This window comes from Ranitomeya imitator, chromosome 6 (assembly GCF_032444005.1).
Source record: "Ranitomeya imitator isolate aRanImi1 chromosome 6, aRanImi1.pri, whole genome shotgun sequence".
Lineage (NCBI taxonomy): Eukaryota > Metazoa > Chordata > Amphibia > Anura > Dendrobatidae > Ranitomeya > Ranitomeya imitator.
The window spans coordinates 385,438,547-385,457,252 of record NC_091287.1 but is presented as its reverse complement, the minus strand read 5'-3'; the positions used below and the strand labels follow the sequence as shown (position 1 = coordinate 385,457,252).

General features: G+C 42.0%; 1 protein-coding gene across 1 annotated transcript in view; it reads left to right on the top strand.

Annotated features, from left to right (window-relative positions):
- Positions 1 to 4,331: 4,331 nt before the first annotated feature.
- Positions 4,332 to 18,706, top strand: part of ARHGAP28 (Rho GTPase activating protein 28) — a 303,500-nt gene continuing 289,125 nt past the window's right edge. Inside the window, exon 1 of the mRNA XM_069731078.1 lies at positions 4,332 to 4,629. Coding sequence (XP_069587179.1) covers positions 4,499 to 4,629 — 131 coding nt within the window. The 5' untranslated portion in view covers positions 4,332 to 4,498. The remainder of the gene's footprint in view (positions 4,630 to 18,706) is intronic.

The following is an 18,706-nucleotide window of genomic DNA, read 5'->3' as shown; positions in this document are numbered from 1 at the left end:
TCTTTTCAGTTGCCTGAGAAGAACTGATAACCAGAGAGGAGAAATAAATGCACATAAGATTTTTTTTTCACAGTGTATAAGAGAAGTCACAAGGGCACTAAATCCCCTGATAGTTCATTGTTCTTCTAACTCAAAGTCAGATGATGGTGCCCTCTGGCTAAGCAAATGAATATTCAGCTTTATTGGTCTGTTCATTGCACTAACAACTCCAAAGGCAACAAAAAGGAATAATCACTAAGCTGACAAGCACCATGGAAAGTTCTGTCGAAATCTACTATATAAAGCTGAATGTGTGTGTGTGTGTGTGTGTGTGTGTGTGTGTGTGTGTGTGTGTGTGTGTGTGTGTGTGTGTGTGTGTGTGTGTGTGTGTGTGTGTGTGTGTGTGTGTGTGTATGTGTGTATGTCTGGGATTGGCATCTGCACCGTCGCAGCTACAGCCACAAAATTTTGCACAGTCACACGTCTGGACCCTGAGAGCGTCATAGGCTTTGTTGTGAGGTGAAATTTTAACCCCGTGCTTTCCAATTCACCAAACAATTTTGCCCCTATCTACAAAATGGGGAAAAAGTGAAAGGAAAAGTGTTGGAGGCGTCGCAGCTACAGCCACAAAATTTTGCACAGTCACACGTCTGGACCCCGAGAGCGTCATAGGCTATGTTGTGAGGTGAAATTTTAACCCCGCGCTTTCCAATTCACCAAACAATTTTGCCCCTATTTACATAATGGGGAAAAGTGAAAGGAAAAGTGTATGAGGCAAATTGACAGCTGCCAGATGTGAACAAGGGGGACTTAAAGAGTGAGAGCGATGGCGCCAAAGAGTATATACCGTACAGTTGCTAAGGTGGGACCCCGACATGGGATACTCACCACACACGGGGATATGAACACACACACAAAATGCGCCACACACTACCACGTGCTTGAACACATATTACCCTCAGCGCACATTTCACCACACATACACCAACCTCGCCACATAAAAGTCGAAACACAAAAGTCGCCACTCAAAACTCACCACGCGCAAAACTCGCCACATGCAAAAACTAGGCTCACGCAAAACTCGCCACAAGTGCAAAACTCACCTCATGGAAAACTCGCCACACGCAAAACTTGCACACGCGGAAAAATTGCCACATGCACAAAAGTTGCAACACATGCAAAAGTTGCCTCACACAAAACTTGCACATACTCAAAAGGCACCACACATAAAACTCGCCACATGCAAAACTTGGCATGCGCAAAACTTGCTGCACACAACTTGCTACACTAACCTGTCACATGCAACTCGACACACAAAAAGTTGCTACACGCATGTCCCCACACAAAACTCATCTCACAAAAGTCGCTACATGCATGTCGCCACACGCAACTCAACACACACAACTTGACACACGAAACTGGCCCTAAAACACACACAAGTCTGGTATTATCCTTCAAAAATAAAAATCTGATTAATAAGCAGACAAACTACAAGAGCAACAAATGTACCATATAGGAAATACAGCAGCTGTCAGTCACATGACCTGTCTATTATGTGTATGTGTGAGCTAATATATACTGCCAGGGGGAGGGCTTCCTGTTGGCTGGGGATTTATCAGGCTGCCAATTTAGCTTACAAATACTGAGGTAAAAATACTGAGCAAATAACGTGTGAACGCGGTCTAATACAGGAGGAGATGACATACAGATATATACTATATACAGGGGAGATGACACACAGATATATACTATATACAGGAGATATGACACACAGGTATATACTATATGCAGGAGGAGATGACACACACATATATACTATATACAGGGGAGATGACACACTGGTATATACTATATACAGGGGAGATGACACACAGATATATACTATATACAGGAGAGATGACACACAGGTATGTACTATATACAGGAGGAGATGACATACAGGTATATACTATATACAGGAGAAGATGACATACAGGTATATACTATATACAGGAGAAGATGACATACAGGTATATACTATATACAGGAGGAGATTACACACAGATATATACTATATACAGGGGAGATGACACACAGGTATATACTATATACAGGAGGAGATGACATACAGGTATATACTATATATAGAAGGAGATGACATACAGGTATATACTATATATAGGAGATGATAACATACAGGTATATACTATATACAGGGGAGATGACACACAGCAGGTATATACTATATACAGGGGAGATGACATACAGGTATATACTATATACAGGAGATGACATACAGGTGTATACTATATATACGAGAGATGACAAACATGTATATACTGAGGTGAAAATGAGAGGTGTGAGGTGAAAATGAAAAGGTGTGAGTGCAAAATGAGAGGAGTGAGGGAAAATAGTGGAGTGATCAGAAAATGACAGATGTGAGGTCAAAATGACAAGTGTTAGGGGGGAATGAGAGGGGTGAGGGAGAAAATGAGAGATGTGAGGGAGAAAATGAGAGATGTGAGGGGGAAAATGAAAGATGTGATTGGGAAAATGAGAGGGGTGATGGGAAAATAAGAGAAGTGACGTGCTATAACTAACCACAGATATTTACTATGCCCAGGCAACGCCGGGCTCTTCAGCTAGTAGATAATAAAGCAAACATATATAAAATGTAGAAGAAAGTACCGGTACATATAACTAATGAAGAATTACATCTCACATGCTTTCCAATTAATTTTGGCCACTTCTGCAAACTCACATTTCCAGACTTGGATATTGTGATCTGGGCAAGAAATTGCTAATAGTACAAGCTCTATTTTTCCAAGCATAGCAGTGGTGCGAAAAATAGCTCAGCTACCAGATCTTTAAATGTAGCAGACACTTTTGTGAACCAAAATGCTTTTTTTTGTCATTTAAATTATTTCAATCCAATTTATACAAATACAATATGTTTTTACATGTAGATATATTACCATTCATTGTAATAAGTAAAACTATTAAGTAAAAATAAAATACCGGTAATAATTAAAAAGGGAAGATATTGGACCAGACTACATTCAACATTCATTTTCCGGCAGCCCATCTTCTGCCAACATCAGCTATACAGTAAATCAGCCATCCGCCTCCTATAGGCTCCCTTGTTAAAATGGCATGGCATTCGTTAATACATATTTTACTGAAAGATTATGACAAATGCCTTCAAATTTAGACTCCTGTATTAAAATTATATTTATTGTAAACTCAGCAGCTTAAGGTCTTTACCCTTTAAAAAACACTCCAAATATCTGTTCTGCCCATTTTTCATATATGGCACCACTTTGATTCAGGTATTCTTAACTGCATACTATCAAAGGTCGTGAAGACGACCGCGTTTCATCGTATAAGTATAGGACCAATGTTATTCTAAGGGACTATTCACATGACTGATTATCAGATCTCACACGGCTAGGTGAATCAACGAGTCAGTAAAAACCATTGAGCTGCACTCTGATGACATCTGAGTGCAATCATATTTTCCCGGACTGACAGAACGGGAAAGATGGAGACATTTTTTTTTCTCCACCTTCTCTTCATCCAAGAAAATCAGATCACACTCTGATCAAAGTGTAATTAGCATATTCGACGCGATTCTCTCGGATAACGGGATGCACGCTGGTAGCCTAAAGATGCCCGTCTTGTGTAAATCAAGTAAAAAATCAGTGGATAAATTCTTTTAACTCTTTTATCAAATTCTATTACTTATCTGGCATGTGATCTGCCCACTAAAATACCAGCTAGAACTAAAACAGCCTTTTATTCAGAGACGATAACAGTAAAATCAGTGGTACCAGACCTTTTACCATTTGAAGACATAATTTTACATAATCACATAGCTAATAATTGTTTGTAGGCCCTTTTTTTGTAGTCCAACCATATCATCAGTGGTTCTAATATAACATTATTATTATTATGATTATTATTATTATTATAGTGCCATTTATTCCATGGCGCTTTACATGTGAGGAGGGGTATACATAATAAAAACAGGTACAATAATCTTGAACAATACAAGTGACAACTGGTACAGGAGGAGAGAGAACCCTGCCCGCGTGGGCTCACAATCTACAAACATTTATAAATGGTGGGTGAATGCCCATAATGATGTTCTCTGCAATCTCACCACATCTATAGATAATTCCATTGTAGTTTTTAATGAATAGGAAACTGAGTTGAGAAGTGATGGGGAAGTTTTCTCCTGTCCCATGTTGTAGTGCATTCTCATCACCAGTGGGTGACAGCACAATAGTGGTGCGGCCACAGCACAGTATGTGGAGAACACAAAGGGCTGTTTCCTAGACACAGCACTTCCTAGCAGTGGGGGCGGTGTTTTTGAACAGCAGCAAGTCTTGGTCCAGCATTAGGCAGTGTCCTGTCCTGCCCTCACCCCATTCTCTGGCTCTCTCATGACAAAGGCAGGCAGAGGGCACCCAGGGCTGCCATGTGTCTGTGACAGGCAGCGGTCACTACTGTGCTGGGAGGACATGCATCTGCCCCTATAATGGAGATAAAGGACTCTGGCAGCGTGGTCCTGACAGGATACCATTCATATACCACCTCCAGGACACCGCGAGCGGAGGAGAGCACAGCGCCAGTGGCAATGCCAGGAAGCCGGTCCCCTCTCACCATCAGGTAACCAGCGCTGCTTTCTTTATCTAGTAACTAATGCAATCAGATGGTAAATCTCACATTGATCTGCAGTTTATAGAATATACTGATCCTTGCACTACAGAAAAGTTCCCTGCAGCCTGAGGCGAGCTGTCACCACCATGTACCTTACATGGGGGAGAGCACACTGATGTTTAGGTACAAGGATTTTACATAGAACTTTTAGGTTTCTTTGGACATCTTCTAATATCTGTGTGCATACAACGGTGAGACGTATGCTACCATTATTATGCCGGGGTGGGTCTTCAGCAAGGAAGGGAGTTTGGAACTGCTTGTATTGTTACAAATGTTTTGTTTGGGGAACAAGTCATGTTTAGAGTTGGAAACGTTTTGTAACAGTTTGGACGCAGAATGTTGATATTATATATATATATATATATATATATATATATATACTGGGTTCTTGGGTTCAAATCCCACCAAGGACAATGTCTGCAAGGAGTTTGTATGTTCTCCCCGTGTTTGTGTGGGTTTCCTTTGGGTTCTCCGGTTTCCTCCCGGACTCCAAAGACATCCTGATAGCTGATAGGGAATTCAGGTTGGGAGTCCCAATGGGGACAGATATATTGATGTCTATAAAGCGCTGTGGAATTCAGCGTGCTAGATAATTTAATATATAAGATGTATATAATTGTAAGAGAAAGAATTCAGCAATCCTGGGTCAATGAAGCAGAAGAGGTGCCTTCATTCACCATATTCATATGCAAATATTTAGAGCCACATGCATGCAATGTGATTCAGTGCATAGATCTACTTTTATATTGAGTCTACACATTGACTTTGGCTACAACAGAAATTGTGCGGCCAAAGATTGCTCTGTGTGGCAGTTACATCACAGCATAATGCAAGTGAATAGGGTTGCATTGCAAACTTTAGGGTACCGAGACCTCTAGCAAGCCATAACCACACCAAGCAAATCGAAAGAAAAGTCATAACCGGTTGAACTGTTTTGGACTTGCCTGTCATTGTCATGTTGCCCAAGAGATCACAATTTGATCCCATTTATTTGCATTATGTGACAATGTAGGGCAGCTCGGTGGCTAACATAGTTGGTTTGTAGTTCGGGGTCCTGGGTCCAAGTACTTCCAAGGACAACATCTGCAAGGAGTTTGTATGTTCCTCCTGTGTTTGCGTGAGTTTTCTTTAGTTTCTCCAGTTTCCTCCCACATTTTAAAAACATATTGATGGCCTATCCTTAGGACCAACACCTGGCCACCCCCCAATCCGCTGTTAGTGCGGAGGAAGTTCTCTGATGCTACCAGACCACTGCTGCTCCACTATTTCCATGGTGGCCACAGTTGGATACTGTAGATCCTCCTCCTATTCCAGCAGATTTGACAGAGCTGCTGTTTTCCAGCAGCATAAGAGAATGTCCGGCCGCCGCCAGTAATAGCTGATCAGTGGGGTTGCCCGGTGTTGCACTCCCACTCAATACAAAACTATTGGACAACCTCTTTAAGTTTGATTTCTTTGGCATAACAAGAAAGTCAATGAAATGCATTCAGTTGTTTTTTATTAGTAGGTTCTTGATACAGTTCATCTCTTTATGCCATGTTACATGTTAATCTGTCAATCATGAGCAGTATAAAATCTGTCAATCAACCCAGAGTGGATGAGGAGAGCCACACTTCATGATAGGGAATTTAGATTGTGAGCCCCAATGATGACAGTGATGATCATTTCTGTAAGGCACGGGGGAATATGTGGCGTTATATAAGTGATGCATAATATTAATCAGAATAATGTAGAGCAATTTTTGTCTGCGTAACTATTTCAGGTAAATTACCTTAACATATAAATATATGTTTGTGTGTTTATATATATATATATATATATATATATATATACACATACATATATCTTGTACATACAGTATGTGTCCAGGCACAACATGAGCCAGGCAGACAATTACCATAGTTTCAAACAGGAAACCTAAGTGGCCGTCTGAGGAACACAAAGCCCCCTCTTTTGACTTCTGTTTACAGGATAGAAGTCATGAGTTTGTTCTCCTATGACTAAAAGATTTGTTTGTGTCATGCCAGTAAGTTTGTACTCATACATATACATACAGTATATATAGAAACATATTTTTGGTTCTGAATAAAAAAGTAATTGTGAGTCAGGGGATTGGCATATTGATGTTTTGATGAAGAACATATTTAGCAAGCTTTTGACATTAGTTTAAAAAAGAAAAAAAAAAAGATGACTATTGAGGAGTGACCACAAAACTGTCTCCAATTTCTAATCTTAACACATACCAGCTGTCCTGAAGTCATGGCTGGAACTTGCCATATGTGCTGCTAGGGATCAGCATCCATGTTCCATAGAGGGTTTATTAGCTCAGCTTGTGGCCTCCTGGAATGTGAAACATACAAAGGGAATTACACTATATTTCATCAAATGTTCTTAGAATTAAACTAAAGAAAATAATGTAAGGCTTTGATCCATTGGCTCCAGATGAAGTTTTATTTTTTTGGACCTTGAAATCAAATACAAATGGGTAAATGATAAGGAAGAGCAAGTAGGATTGGCTGGAAACGGTTAGGTACATATAACTGTAATCTAAGAAATCAATGCACTAATACATGTCAGTAATAAGGCCTAGAAAAATGATTTGCATGAAACTTCAGTTTTTGAGGAGTATGTATTTGAGACATTATTCAAAGGTTATCTTGCAGGGTATGCCGCTGATGGAACAAAACTCCTTTTTTAGCTTTAGAATAGATTCGCCGCCCTATGTATGTAGACGTGACATTCTATGCTAGCTGCTGTATAGGCATTTCTCTGTACAAAGTACCAAGTTATTCACGACACCACTCCAGGTAGGCACTGCCATGTCAGAGAGGAAACGGGAAAGATCTAATTTTTGAAGGACCTAAATGAATACGATTTTGGGTTATGAGAATAGAATGACCTTAGCCTGATTATTACATCATATTTCATGTCCATAGAGTGCGGCATGAGAGATGAGATAGTATGGTATATGCAAAAAATGGTTTTGGCTGAAATAAATACCTTTTTTACTTGGTGATGTTTCCACATTTGACGTATAAGCAAGCGACAATGCTGTAAACTAGTGGCCTCCCTTGATGTGCTGACTAAAGCTAACTACACCTGCCATTGTCTGAGAGATTAGCTGGCGAGTAGCGACCCTTTTTTATTGAGTCCTCCCAACTTTTGCCAACCTCAGATGTCTGTTGAAAGAGTTATTGGGCATGTTGGACTTTAATATGCCTCATTAGAGTTGATGAAGAAGATTCTACCCTGGACCAGCAGCAGAACCCTACAAACCTACCACCACCACCTGCCACATTCCCTTATGATTAGAAGGCCATGTGGAGTAATTACTTTCCCGCACGATGCATGCATGAGATTGCTGTAGCCTTCAAATCAGTAGAAGCACCAGGGATGTGTCAGGAAGGATGAGGTTCATAGTGATATGGTCCAGTGGCCATGAAGTGCACCTGGACCAAGTTACTGCAAATCCTTTTCCCCAGCTCTATACCTAATGATTTGTCCCCAATGCTGTAATTCATGGGAAAACTCCATTAAAGGGCAGCTGTCACATCAAGCAATGCTATTACCCTGCAGATATAGAGTTAATCTTCAGGTTAATAACATTTGGAAAGTGCCCATCAATCATACTGAAAGTGCAGCAAGCGGGAGAAAAGGAACCTTATTTCTACTGTGAACTGCCGACTTTCAGTCATACAGTCATGCCGCAGAGGCTACATTCACCGCTCGTAGCACTTTGCTACAGGCACTCTCCAACGCTGACAGCTGGCATTGCACTTACTCATTGGGAAGTACTGATACACTATACTTTCTGTATGGCAGCTGGGCACCTTCCTAATGCTATTAACCTGTGGATTAATTCTATGTCTGCAGGTTAAAATGCATTATCTGACACGACAGGTTCCCTTTGAATCGAAATGAGTCATCCTCATCTTAAAGGGGTTGGACACCACTTTTATATTCATGGCCTATCATTAGGATCAACACCCGGCACCCCTCCCCCAATCAGCTGTTACCAGCAGTCGAAGTTCTCAGATACTACCAGAACAACGCAGCTCCACCATTTCTATAGTGGCCACAGCTGGGTAAAGCAGTTTTGACTGAGCTGCTGTATTCCAGCAGCATAAGAGAACTTCCGTCCACCGCCAGTAATAGCTAATCAACTGAGGTGTCGGGTGTTGCACTCCTTACAATCAAATATTGATGACCATCAATATAACAATAGTGGCCATCCACTTTAAGGCCGGGGTGACACTTGCGAGGTCAATGCAAGCAACTCGCGGGAGTCTCTTGCCTCAATACCCGTCACTGCCGCCGGCACTCAGGACCGGAGCGTTCAGCTGCATAGAAATATATGCAGTCGCATGCTCCGGTTGCAAGTGCCGACGGCAGTGCCGGGTATTGAGGCGAGAGACTCCCGCGAGTTTCTTGCATTGCACTCGCAAGTGTCACCCCGGTCTAAGTTAGATTTCTTGAGTAATCAATGAAATTTTGGATTCAATTATTTGTTATTAGTAGGTTCTTGATACAGTTCATCTCTTTCTGCCATCTTAGATGTTTAACCTGTCACTCATGAGCTGCAATTCCCCTCTTGCACAGTATAAAATGTGTCAATCAACCCTGAGTGGGTGAGGGGAGCTAGAATTCATGAATTTGAGGACTCCAGCACTGCAGCAGAAAACTAAGGGTTTTATTATATCAATAAGTATTATATCATGGACCTGCCACACAGTATTGGGTAATAGCTTCCCAATCAAAAAACTAAGAATAAATTCTACGATTGGATCAAAACATTTACAGTAAGCTTAAAGCCATTTCCAGTGCATAATATTCTCTATCCACTAAATTGCTGATATGACTTGGAAACGTTAGGAGAAAGAAGCAGCTGTCAGGACATTCTACACCAGTGGGGTGCACAGATTTCATTTAGGAGAAACTTGGTTGGAAAACAGATGACATTCTGCAGGGGAGAAGGAGCTTGCTTTTGATCAGACCATATTCACAGATGGCATTCTGTACCAATAACTTGTAGAAAATCCCATTCACAGACAGTAGAGAAATCTGTTCAGATTTAGGGTTAAGTTGCTGAAGAAAAAAAAAATATTATATTCTATTACAGATTTGTTCATGGTTTTTTATAGCAGATTTTTACAAGGCTCAAAGTCTGCGGCATGTGAACATACCCTAAGATGAGCTGAGCTTCTTTCCGTGAAACCTTTTCAATCCTATGTAAATAGAAGCTAATTCTCACTGCCAGACTTTGGACAGAGTAAAATGCATTTAACAGACACCTTTACATTTATAGAGCACTTTTATGTTATGTGTGGCTTATTACACTACATTTACATAGAAATGTCACTATTATCCTTACTTGTCCCATCATCAGGTAATTTAGGGATCTCTGACATTGGACAGCTAAAGGTACCTTCACACTCAGCGACGCTGCAGCGATACCGACAACGATGTCGATCGCTGCAGCGTCGCTGTTTGGTCGCTGGGGAGCTGTCACACAGACAGCTCTCCAGCGACCAACGATCCTGAGGTACCCGGGTAACCAGGGTAAACATCGCGTTACTAAGCGCAGGGCCGCGCTTAGTAACCCGATGTTTACCCTGGTTACCAGCGTAAAAGTAAAAAAAACAAACATTACATACTTACCTACCGCTGTCTGTCCCCGGCGCTCAGCTTCTCTGCACTCCTCCTGCACTGACTGTGAGCACAGCGGCCGGAAAGCAGAGCGGTGACGTCACCGCTCTGCTTTCCGGCTGACCGACGCTCACAGCCAGAGCAGAGAAGCAGAGCGCCGAGGACAGACAGCGGTAGGTAAGTATGTAGTGTTTGTTTTTTTTACTTTTACGCTGGTAACCAGGGTAAACATCGGGTTACTAAGCGCGGCCCTGCGCTTAGTAATCCGATGTTTACCCTGGTTACCAGTGAAGACATCGCTGGATCGGTGTCACACACGCCGATCCAGCGATGTCTGCAGGGAGTCCAGCGACTAAATAAAGTTCTGGACTTTCCTCAGCGACCAACGATCTCCCAGCAGGGGCCTGATCGTTGGTCGCTGTCACACAGAACGATTTCATTAACGATATCGTTGCTACGTCACAAAAAGCAACGATATCGTTAACGATATCGTTATGTGTGAAGGTACCTTAAGGCTGTACCTGAACAGCTTGGTCACAGAGCTACATATAAGCTTTAATAACTTGTTTAGACAGACCACACTTTCATGGACACTGGACTATCGTTAATACGTTCATTGTATGCGCATAGACCATAGAGCAACATTGTTCTTGGCAGCACATCCTTTTTACATGGGATGATGTGCTACTGGGGATTTTAAGCTTCCATATATATATATATATCACTTTACTTGACAAATAAGTGTCGTTTAAGTTAAATGATCAGGAAATAGTATTCCCAGGCACTCTTGTTCCTGATTGTCCGCCAGTGTAAATGCAACCTATGAGCATAATAAGCAAACAAACTAATACGCAACAATTTGCTAAAATAAAACTGACATCTGTCAAAAGTCAGAATACAGAACCTAAGGGCCTAAATATTCTGCTCATTTGTACTAATTATTTTGTTCACCCAGATTTAGATCTAGATCAGATTTAGATCTGGCTTCCTATCGCCCAGAGACTCCAGTTCAGAACCCTCACACTGACATACAAAGCCATCCACAACCTGTCTCCTCCATACATCTGTGACATGGTCTCCCGGTACCTACCTACACGCGACCTCCGGTCCTCCCAAGACCTCCTTCTCTACTCCCCTCTCATCTCTTCTTCCCATAACCGCATCCAAGACTTCTCCCGTGCTTCCCCCATACTCTGGAACTCTCTACCCCAACACATCAGACTTGCGCCTACCATAGAAACCTTCAAAAAGAACCTGAAGACTCATCTCTTCCGACAAGCCTACAGCCTGCAGTGATCCTCAACCTACTGAACAGCCGCACAGCCAGCTCTTCCCTCTCCTAGTGTATCCTCACCCACCCCCTCCAGACTGTGAGCCCTCGCGGGCAGGGTCCTCCCTCCTTATGTACTCGTGTGCCTTGTTATCTGCTCATGTTTAATGTATTTGTCTATATTTGCCCCGTATTCACATGTAAAGCGCCATGGAATAAATGGCGCTATAAAAATGTATAATAATAATAATAATTTAGGACAAAGTTCACATTTTCTGTTTTTGGGCACCTTAAAAAAAACATTCGAATACTACATTCTTAACATTAGATTTACAAACATAAAAAACCCAATTAAGATGTCGAGCTAGGTAGTAGATGGAAACTGGTACTGAAAGATGAGTATTTAAATACTTCCATGTGATGTGGCTGATGTGTCAGAAGTGACACTAACAGGTGCCCAGAGTGGTTGTTCCTGTTGCAATTGTGCAGTCCGTGCCGCTGAAGAAAAAGATGGCGCCTGCAGTCCAAAATGAGGGAGCGCCCTCCCGTGGGTAAGAATCCCCCGCAAGCTCATAGCTGTGGTGATCAGCAGTCAGTCTCGGCCGATGGCGGTGCCGTGTAGTAGCGTAATGAGCGAGGAGCGTGCCCGTGTTGACAGACACTCACAAGTGCCAATCCCAATGCGGTTCGAGGGACCCGTCCCTTTTTCTCAGATTTGCAAACATATCACTCCCATATTAACTTTACTATTTTGCTGTTTGTAGCCTTCAGTCCTGGTCTAGGAGATTTAAGAATGTCTTCTTTTGGCCATTTAATAATACAAATCAGTAGCTTATATAGGATATTCTGATACATGGTCCAGAGTGAACTTTGTTACATTTCCAGCACCAGGATTGTACACATTATTTGATACGATTTTATATAATGCAATTATTTCAAAAGTAATATTGAGATTTGCTTTGCTGTAGCAGCTTAACATTTTTTCTATTTTTATTCCTTTATTTTTTTGCCTGTTGAACCAATAACCCATGAGGTTACAGATTTACACTGCTCAAAAAAATAAAGGGAACACTTAAACAACAGAATATAACTCCAAGTAAATCAAACTTCTGTGAAATAAAACTGTCCACTTAGGAAGCAACACTGTTTGACAATCAATTTCACATGCTGTTGTGCAAATAGAATAGACAACAGATGGAAATTATTGGCAATTGTCAAGACACCCTCAATAAAGGAGTGGTTCTGTAGGTGGGGACCACAGACAACATCTCAGTACCAATGCTTTCTGGCTGATGTTTTGGTCACTTTTGAATGTCCGTTGTGATTTCACTCTCGTGGTAGAATGAACCAGACTCTACAACCCACACAAGTGGCTCAGGTAGTGCAGCTCATCCAGGATGGCACATCAATGTGAGCTGTAGCAATAAGGTTTGCTGTGTCTGTCAGCGTAGTGTCTAGAGGCTGGAGGTGCTACCAGGAGACAGGCCAGTACACCAGGAGATGTGGAGGGGGCCGTAGGAGGGCATCAACCCAGCAGCAGGACCGCTACCTCTGCCTTTGTGCAAGGAGGAACAGGAGGAGCACTGCCAAAGCCCTGCAAAATGACCTCCAGCAGGCAACAAATGTGCATGTGTCTGCACAAATGGTTAGAAACTGACTCCATGAGGATGGTCTGAGTGCCCGATGTCCAAAGATGGGGGTTGTGCTCACAGCCCAACACCGTGCAGGATGCTTGGCATTTGCCACAGAACACCAGGACTGGCAAATTCACCACTGGCGCCCTGTGCTCTTCACAGATGAAAGCAGGTTCACACTGAGCACATGTGACAGAAGTGACAGAGTCTGGAGATGCCGTGGAGAGTGATCTGCTGCCTGCAACATCCCTTAGCATGACCAGTTTAGCAGTGGGTCAGTAATGTTGTGAGGTGGCATTTCTTTTAAGAGCCGAACAGCCCTCCATTTGCTCGCCAGAGGTAGCCTGACTGCCATTAGGTACTGAGATGAGATCCTCAGACCCCTTGTGAGACCATATGCTGGTGAGGTTGGCCCTGAGTTCCTCCTAATGCAGAACAATGCCAGACCTCATGTGTTTGGAATGTGTCAGCAGTTCCTGCAAGATGAATACATTGAAGCTATGTATTGGCTCGCCCGTTCCCCAGACCTGAATCCGATTGAGCACATCTGGGACGTCATGTCTCGCTCCATCCACCAACATCACGTTGCACCACAGACTGTCCAGGAGTTGGCGGATGCTTTAGTCCAGGTCTGGGAGGAGATCCCTCAGGAGACCATCTGCCGCCTCATCAGGAGCATGCCCAGGCGTTGTACAGTAGGGAGGTCATACAGGCACATGGAAGCCACACCCAATACTGAGCATCTTTTCCTTGTCTTGAGGCATTTCCACTGAAGTTGGATCCACCTGTAATTTGATTTTCCACTTGGATTTTGAGTATCATTCCAAATCCAGGCCTCAATGAGATATTAATTTTGATTTATGTTGATAATTATGTTTTATTGTTCTGAACACATTCCACTATGCAATGAATAAAAATTTCCAACTGGAATATTTAATTCTGAGATGTCAGGATGTGGGATTTTAGTGTTCCCTTTATTTTTTTGAACAGTGTATAAATAAATGCAGGCATTCTTATTTTAGTGGAGAATGAGTGTATCTTTTACATTAATGGAGATTGGTCCCTTTTTGTAGTGAGTAGCAGTTAAGGTACTGTCACACTAGACGATATCGCTAGCGATCCGTGACGTTGCAGCGTCCTCGCTAGCGATATCGTCCAGTGTGACAGGCAGCAGCGATCAGGCCCCTGCTGGGAGATCGCTGGTCGGGGAAGAAAGTCCAGAACTTTATTTCGTCGCTGGACTCCCCGTAGACATCGCTGAATCGGCGTGTGTGACACCGATTCAGCGATGTCTTTGCTGGTAACCAGGGTAAACATCGGGTAACTAAGCGCAGGGCCGCGCTTAGTAACCCGATGTTTACCCTGGTTACCATCCTAAAAAGTAAAAAAACAAACAGTACATACTTACCTACAGCCGTCTGTCCTCCAGCGCTGTGCTCTGCACTCCTCCTGTACTGGCTGTGAGCGTCGGTCAGCCGGAAAGCAGAGCGGTGACGTCACCGCTCTGCTTTCTGGCTGCCCGGCGCTCACAGCCAGACCAGAGAAGCAGAGCGCCGAGGACAGACAGCGATAGGTAAGTATGTAGCGTTTGTTTTTTTACTTTTTAGGATGGTAACCAGGGTAAACATCGGGTTACTAAGCGCGGCCCTGCGCTTAGTTACCCGATGTTTACCCTGGTTACCGGGGACCTCGGGATCGTTGGTCGCTGGAGAGCTGTCTGTGTGACAGCTCTCCAGCGACCAAACAGCGACGCTGCAGCGATCCGGATCGTTGTCGGTATCGCTGCAGCGTCGCTATGTGTGACGGTACCTTTACTCGAGAGCAGGTCATTGACATGATTGTGTGGTATTTTGTGGGTATAGAAAGCTTCCAGTGCACTTGTCACCACAATTGTTATAATTCTTGTTAGTGAGGAGCTTGTGTAATTAACACTTCCATTGCAGAATTATTGTAAATATAACCTCAGTATCCCATGTTAATTTTTCTAAATAAATGCTTGTCTATTATGTGTTAATGTAGATTACATTGAAAATTAATAACTGGTAGTTACTAAGTTTCTTTGGCTTTAATAGATGAAACACATTCTTAACAGGGTCATTGGAGCTTTCACAAACCAATTGTGAACAAATACCAAGGAATACCATGTGATATGTTTTTGCATGATAAAAATAGTGCTGTAGATGATTTCTACGCGTATTAGTCAAAACGCTTCCCTGACGTGCACAGCTACTGCATGAGATGCATGTACAGAGCATTATCCAGTCAATACATTCTTTGCTGATAGTGATGCAATATAGAGATAAGGGAACCTGAACCATAAAGTTCGGGATTCGTACTGGACACCCAATGTCCGGTGCTGAACTCCGAACACGGACTTCATCCAGAAGTCAGTTTTACAGTTCGGGAGTTCAGGGAGGAGAGAGGGAGAGAGAGATTCCCCAGCTCCAAAGTTCGGGTCCCCTTTGATTTTTATGAGGTTTGAGTTCAGGATCAAGTTTGGGTAGAGTTCTGGCATCTGAACCGAGCTTTAGTTTAAAGTTCTGTTGAACCTGAACATTCACAGGTCCGCTCATCCCTAGTGCATTTCACTGTTTTGACTGATTGGTAGAACCAAGATAAACTCTTATTAGCAGCATATAGCAGTCCCTATAAGAGATAAAAAAAACCTTTATGAAATAATAATTATGGTTTAACTACTTGAGTCAAAAAGTAATTGTCAGCAGAACTTTTAAGACTTAGAAGGGGTTTTGTGGGCACAAAATAAAACAATAAAAAGTTATCTGACTGTCTTTGTAATGAGTTCCCAACCACCCCAATATGTTATTTCTAACTCCTCTTCAGCCCTCAGCAGTCATTCTTGTGATTTGTTATTTTTATTTTCATATGCAGAACTCATTGTGGCCCACAGTTACAAAGCACCAACTAGAGACTTTTATATAGGCTCAAGATGGATAATTTGCTGCTTACAATTTGTCCTTAATATTTCTCCCACTTCACCTTGTTTGCACTGTCCTGACACTCTCCCAATGTCATTAATGTTACAGTTGCTGACACTGGCAGGCTTAGTGTACTGTAGGGGAGCAATAAGTCATGTAGTTATTTATTTTATTTTAATGTGGTGTAGCACCATTGAAAAAATGGCTTGTTCTGCATCGAGCCTGCAATGTGCTCTCCCTTCTCTCTTTCCCCTTGAGTATATCAGCTAAAGTCCCCCACAACATCACCATTCAACACACAGTGCAGAGATGCTGACTGAGCCTTTCAAAGCACCGACAGGACATTTTTGTACTCCCTGCTTTGGATCAAAGAGGTAACATTTCTTCTTGTGGAAAGTGACTGGCATGTCAGATTGAGGAGACTTATAGCCATGCTTGGTTTGGAAAACTAAAGATGCCAATTGCCTCTTCAGAGAGGAAGAGGACATGAACACTAGTGCCACCTATTGGAAGTAGCAATCCTAAAAGTCAATATCGACCCTTTAACGATTCTTTCCACATTACTTGTGATAATAGTCAAACCAAATTCTCAATTTGCTGACTAGATCTCTTGTCCACTTCCTTTCCGAAGAGGCAATTTGCCCCATTATCTGAAGACCCAAGGACATCTCTAGCACAGAGACTTTATAATTTCAAGAGGTTGTTTATCAAAAAAGGCCCTTCAAACATTCTCTCTAAACATTCTCTTTGTACATTTATTATGCCTGTTTCCATGGTTAAATACCTAGTATAGCAGGTAGTGAAACACAATACTTACAGGATATGTGCAGTATGTCAGGTTGAATTCTCATCTATCCTTCCCAAGCAAAATGGATTGAGAAACCATTATCTAACTTGGCTCTACAAATAAAGCTATTTTGTTATGACGGTGAACAGTGAAAATTAAGCTCATCCGAGCAAAATAAAGACCTACAGCTCTGTAATGAGCTACTATCAGTGATTTGAAGTCAATGATATGGTCTGATCAATATCATCATTACAACCATTTATATCTAGTGTTTATTGCTATGGTACTTGGTTAGATCAGTGTAAAAATCAATACTTGTGAGCTCCGATTTAGAAATCTCAGAATAGACAGTTCCGCTGAGAATAACAAGGAAACATCTCTATTGTATTGACTTGTCCCATATCATATGCCTTCCATGTTTAATTGCCTCCTCAATTCCTTGTCTGGATGCACTATGGCTGTGCAGTCCACTTTATGTTCAGCCAGATTTCTTAAGATCCCATTTAGACAGATTGACAGTGCCCTTTAAATAACTGCCAATCAGCTACATGAAAGCTGTTTGGTGGTTGTGTAATGGCCGGTTTAGATATTTAAGGTTTCTAGACCCACAAATTTTAAAAAAAGAGCAAAAAACATTAAGTATGCTGTAAAATAAAAAAAAAAAAAAAAAGTATATTCATGTTACTGATCTCCTGCCCCTCCTCTTTTTAAAGCTGTTTAATTCCCCCACCAGTCTCCATACTTCCTGTTTGCTCAGGATGGACATGTCACTGCTGCAGCCAATCATTGTATGCAGTGATGACCAGGGCAGTCTTAGAAGAGGAGCGGTAGAGGAAGAGTAAAGTGAGTATACTCCATTTTTAATATTTCACAGCATTCTTTAAAAAAAGAGTTAGTGTGATATTCCATCATGGTGTCCTCAATGGAAACTTCACTGATCACAAGAACAAAGTAAACATGGCGCTCTACCTACTTCAACCAGAGATACTCTCATCCAAGTGGATGGATCTGTTGAAGTGCTCACCTAGCACGAAACAGCTGTCATCCTCTTTTGTATTCACATACCCTCCTTGCACCGCATGATCTCATGTGAGTAAACTGCTTTGATTGTTCATATACCGGTGAGTGCGCTTTCAGTCTCTTCTTATGTATCACTCTCATCCAAGTGCTCTGTCCTATATCGCAGCCCAGCTCCATTCTGCTGTTTTTCTCTGAATGACGAGGTCTTTATTGATCATAGACCTATTGTATATAATCAGCACTGAAAAATACGGAACTTCTTTATATAAGTAGACATTCATTATCTTCCTACTTTAGCTCACAAATAAGAATGGTCTTATTAGAGTGATGTGCATACAGAGCCTAGAAAACAAAATTCCCCATAATTGCCCTGCAGGGGTGCAGTGGTTTGGTACCGAAGACAAAGACTGTTCTAAAATATGACCTCCTCGCAGCTGTCCTGCATTACTATTAGAAGACTCTTACTGGTGATACTGCACTAAAAAGAAAAGCCAATGTTATGCGCTCATGAGAGACGTATCTGACAAAAAAATCTATAGTAAACCAGTTGTCAAGAAGAGACCTTGATGAATCACAAAGCTGATGACTGAAAATAATTAGTGTTTACAACAGAAGCTTTTACAAGTCCAAGATCAATAACCTCCATTACATGTATCCAATGTGAATGAATCGTAGAGTAAGGGTACCGTCACACTATAACATTTCGATCGCTACGACGGGACGATTCGTGACG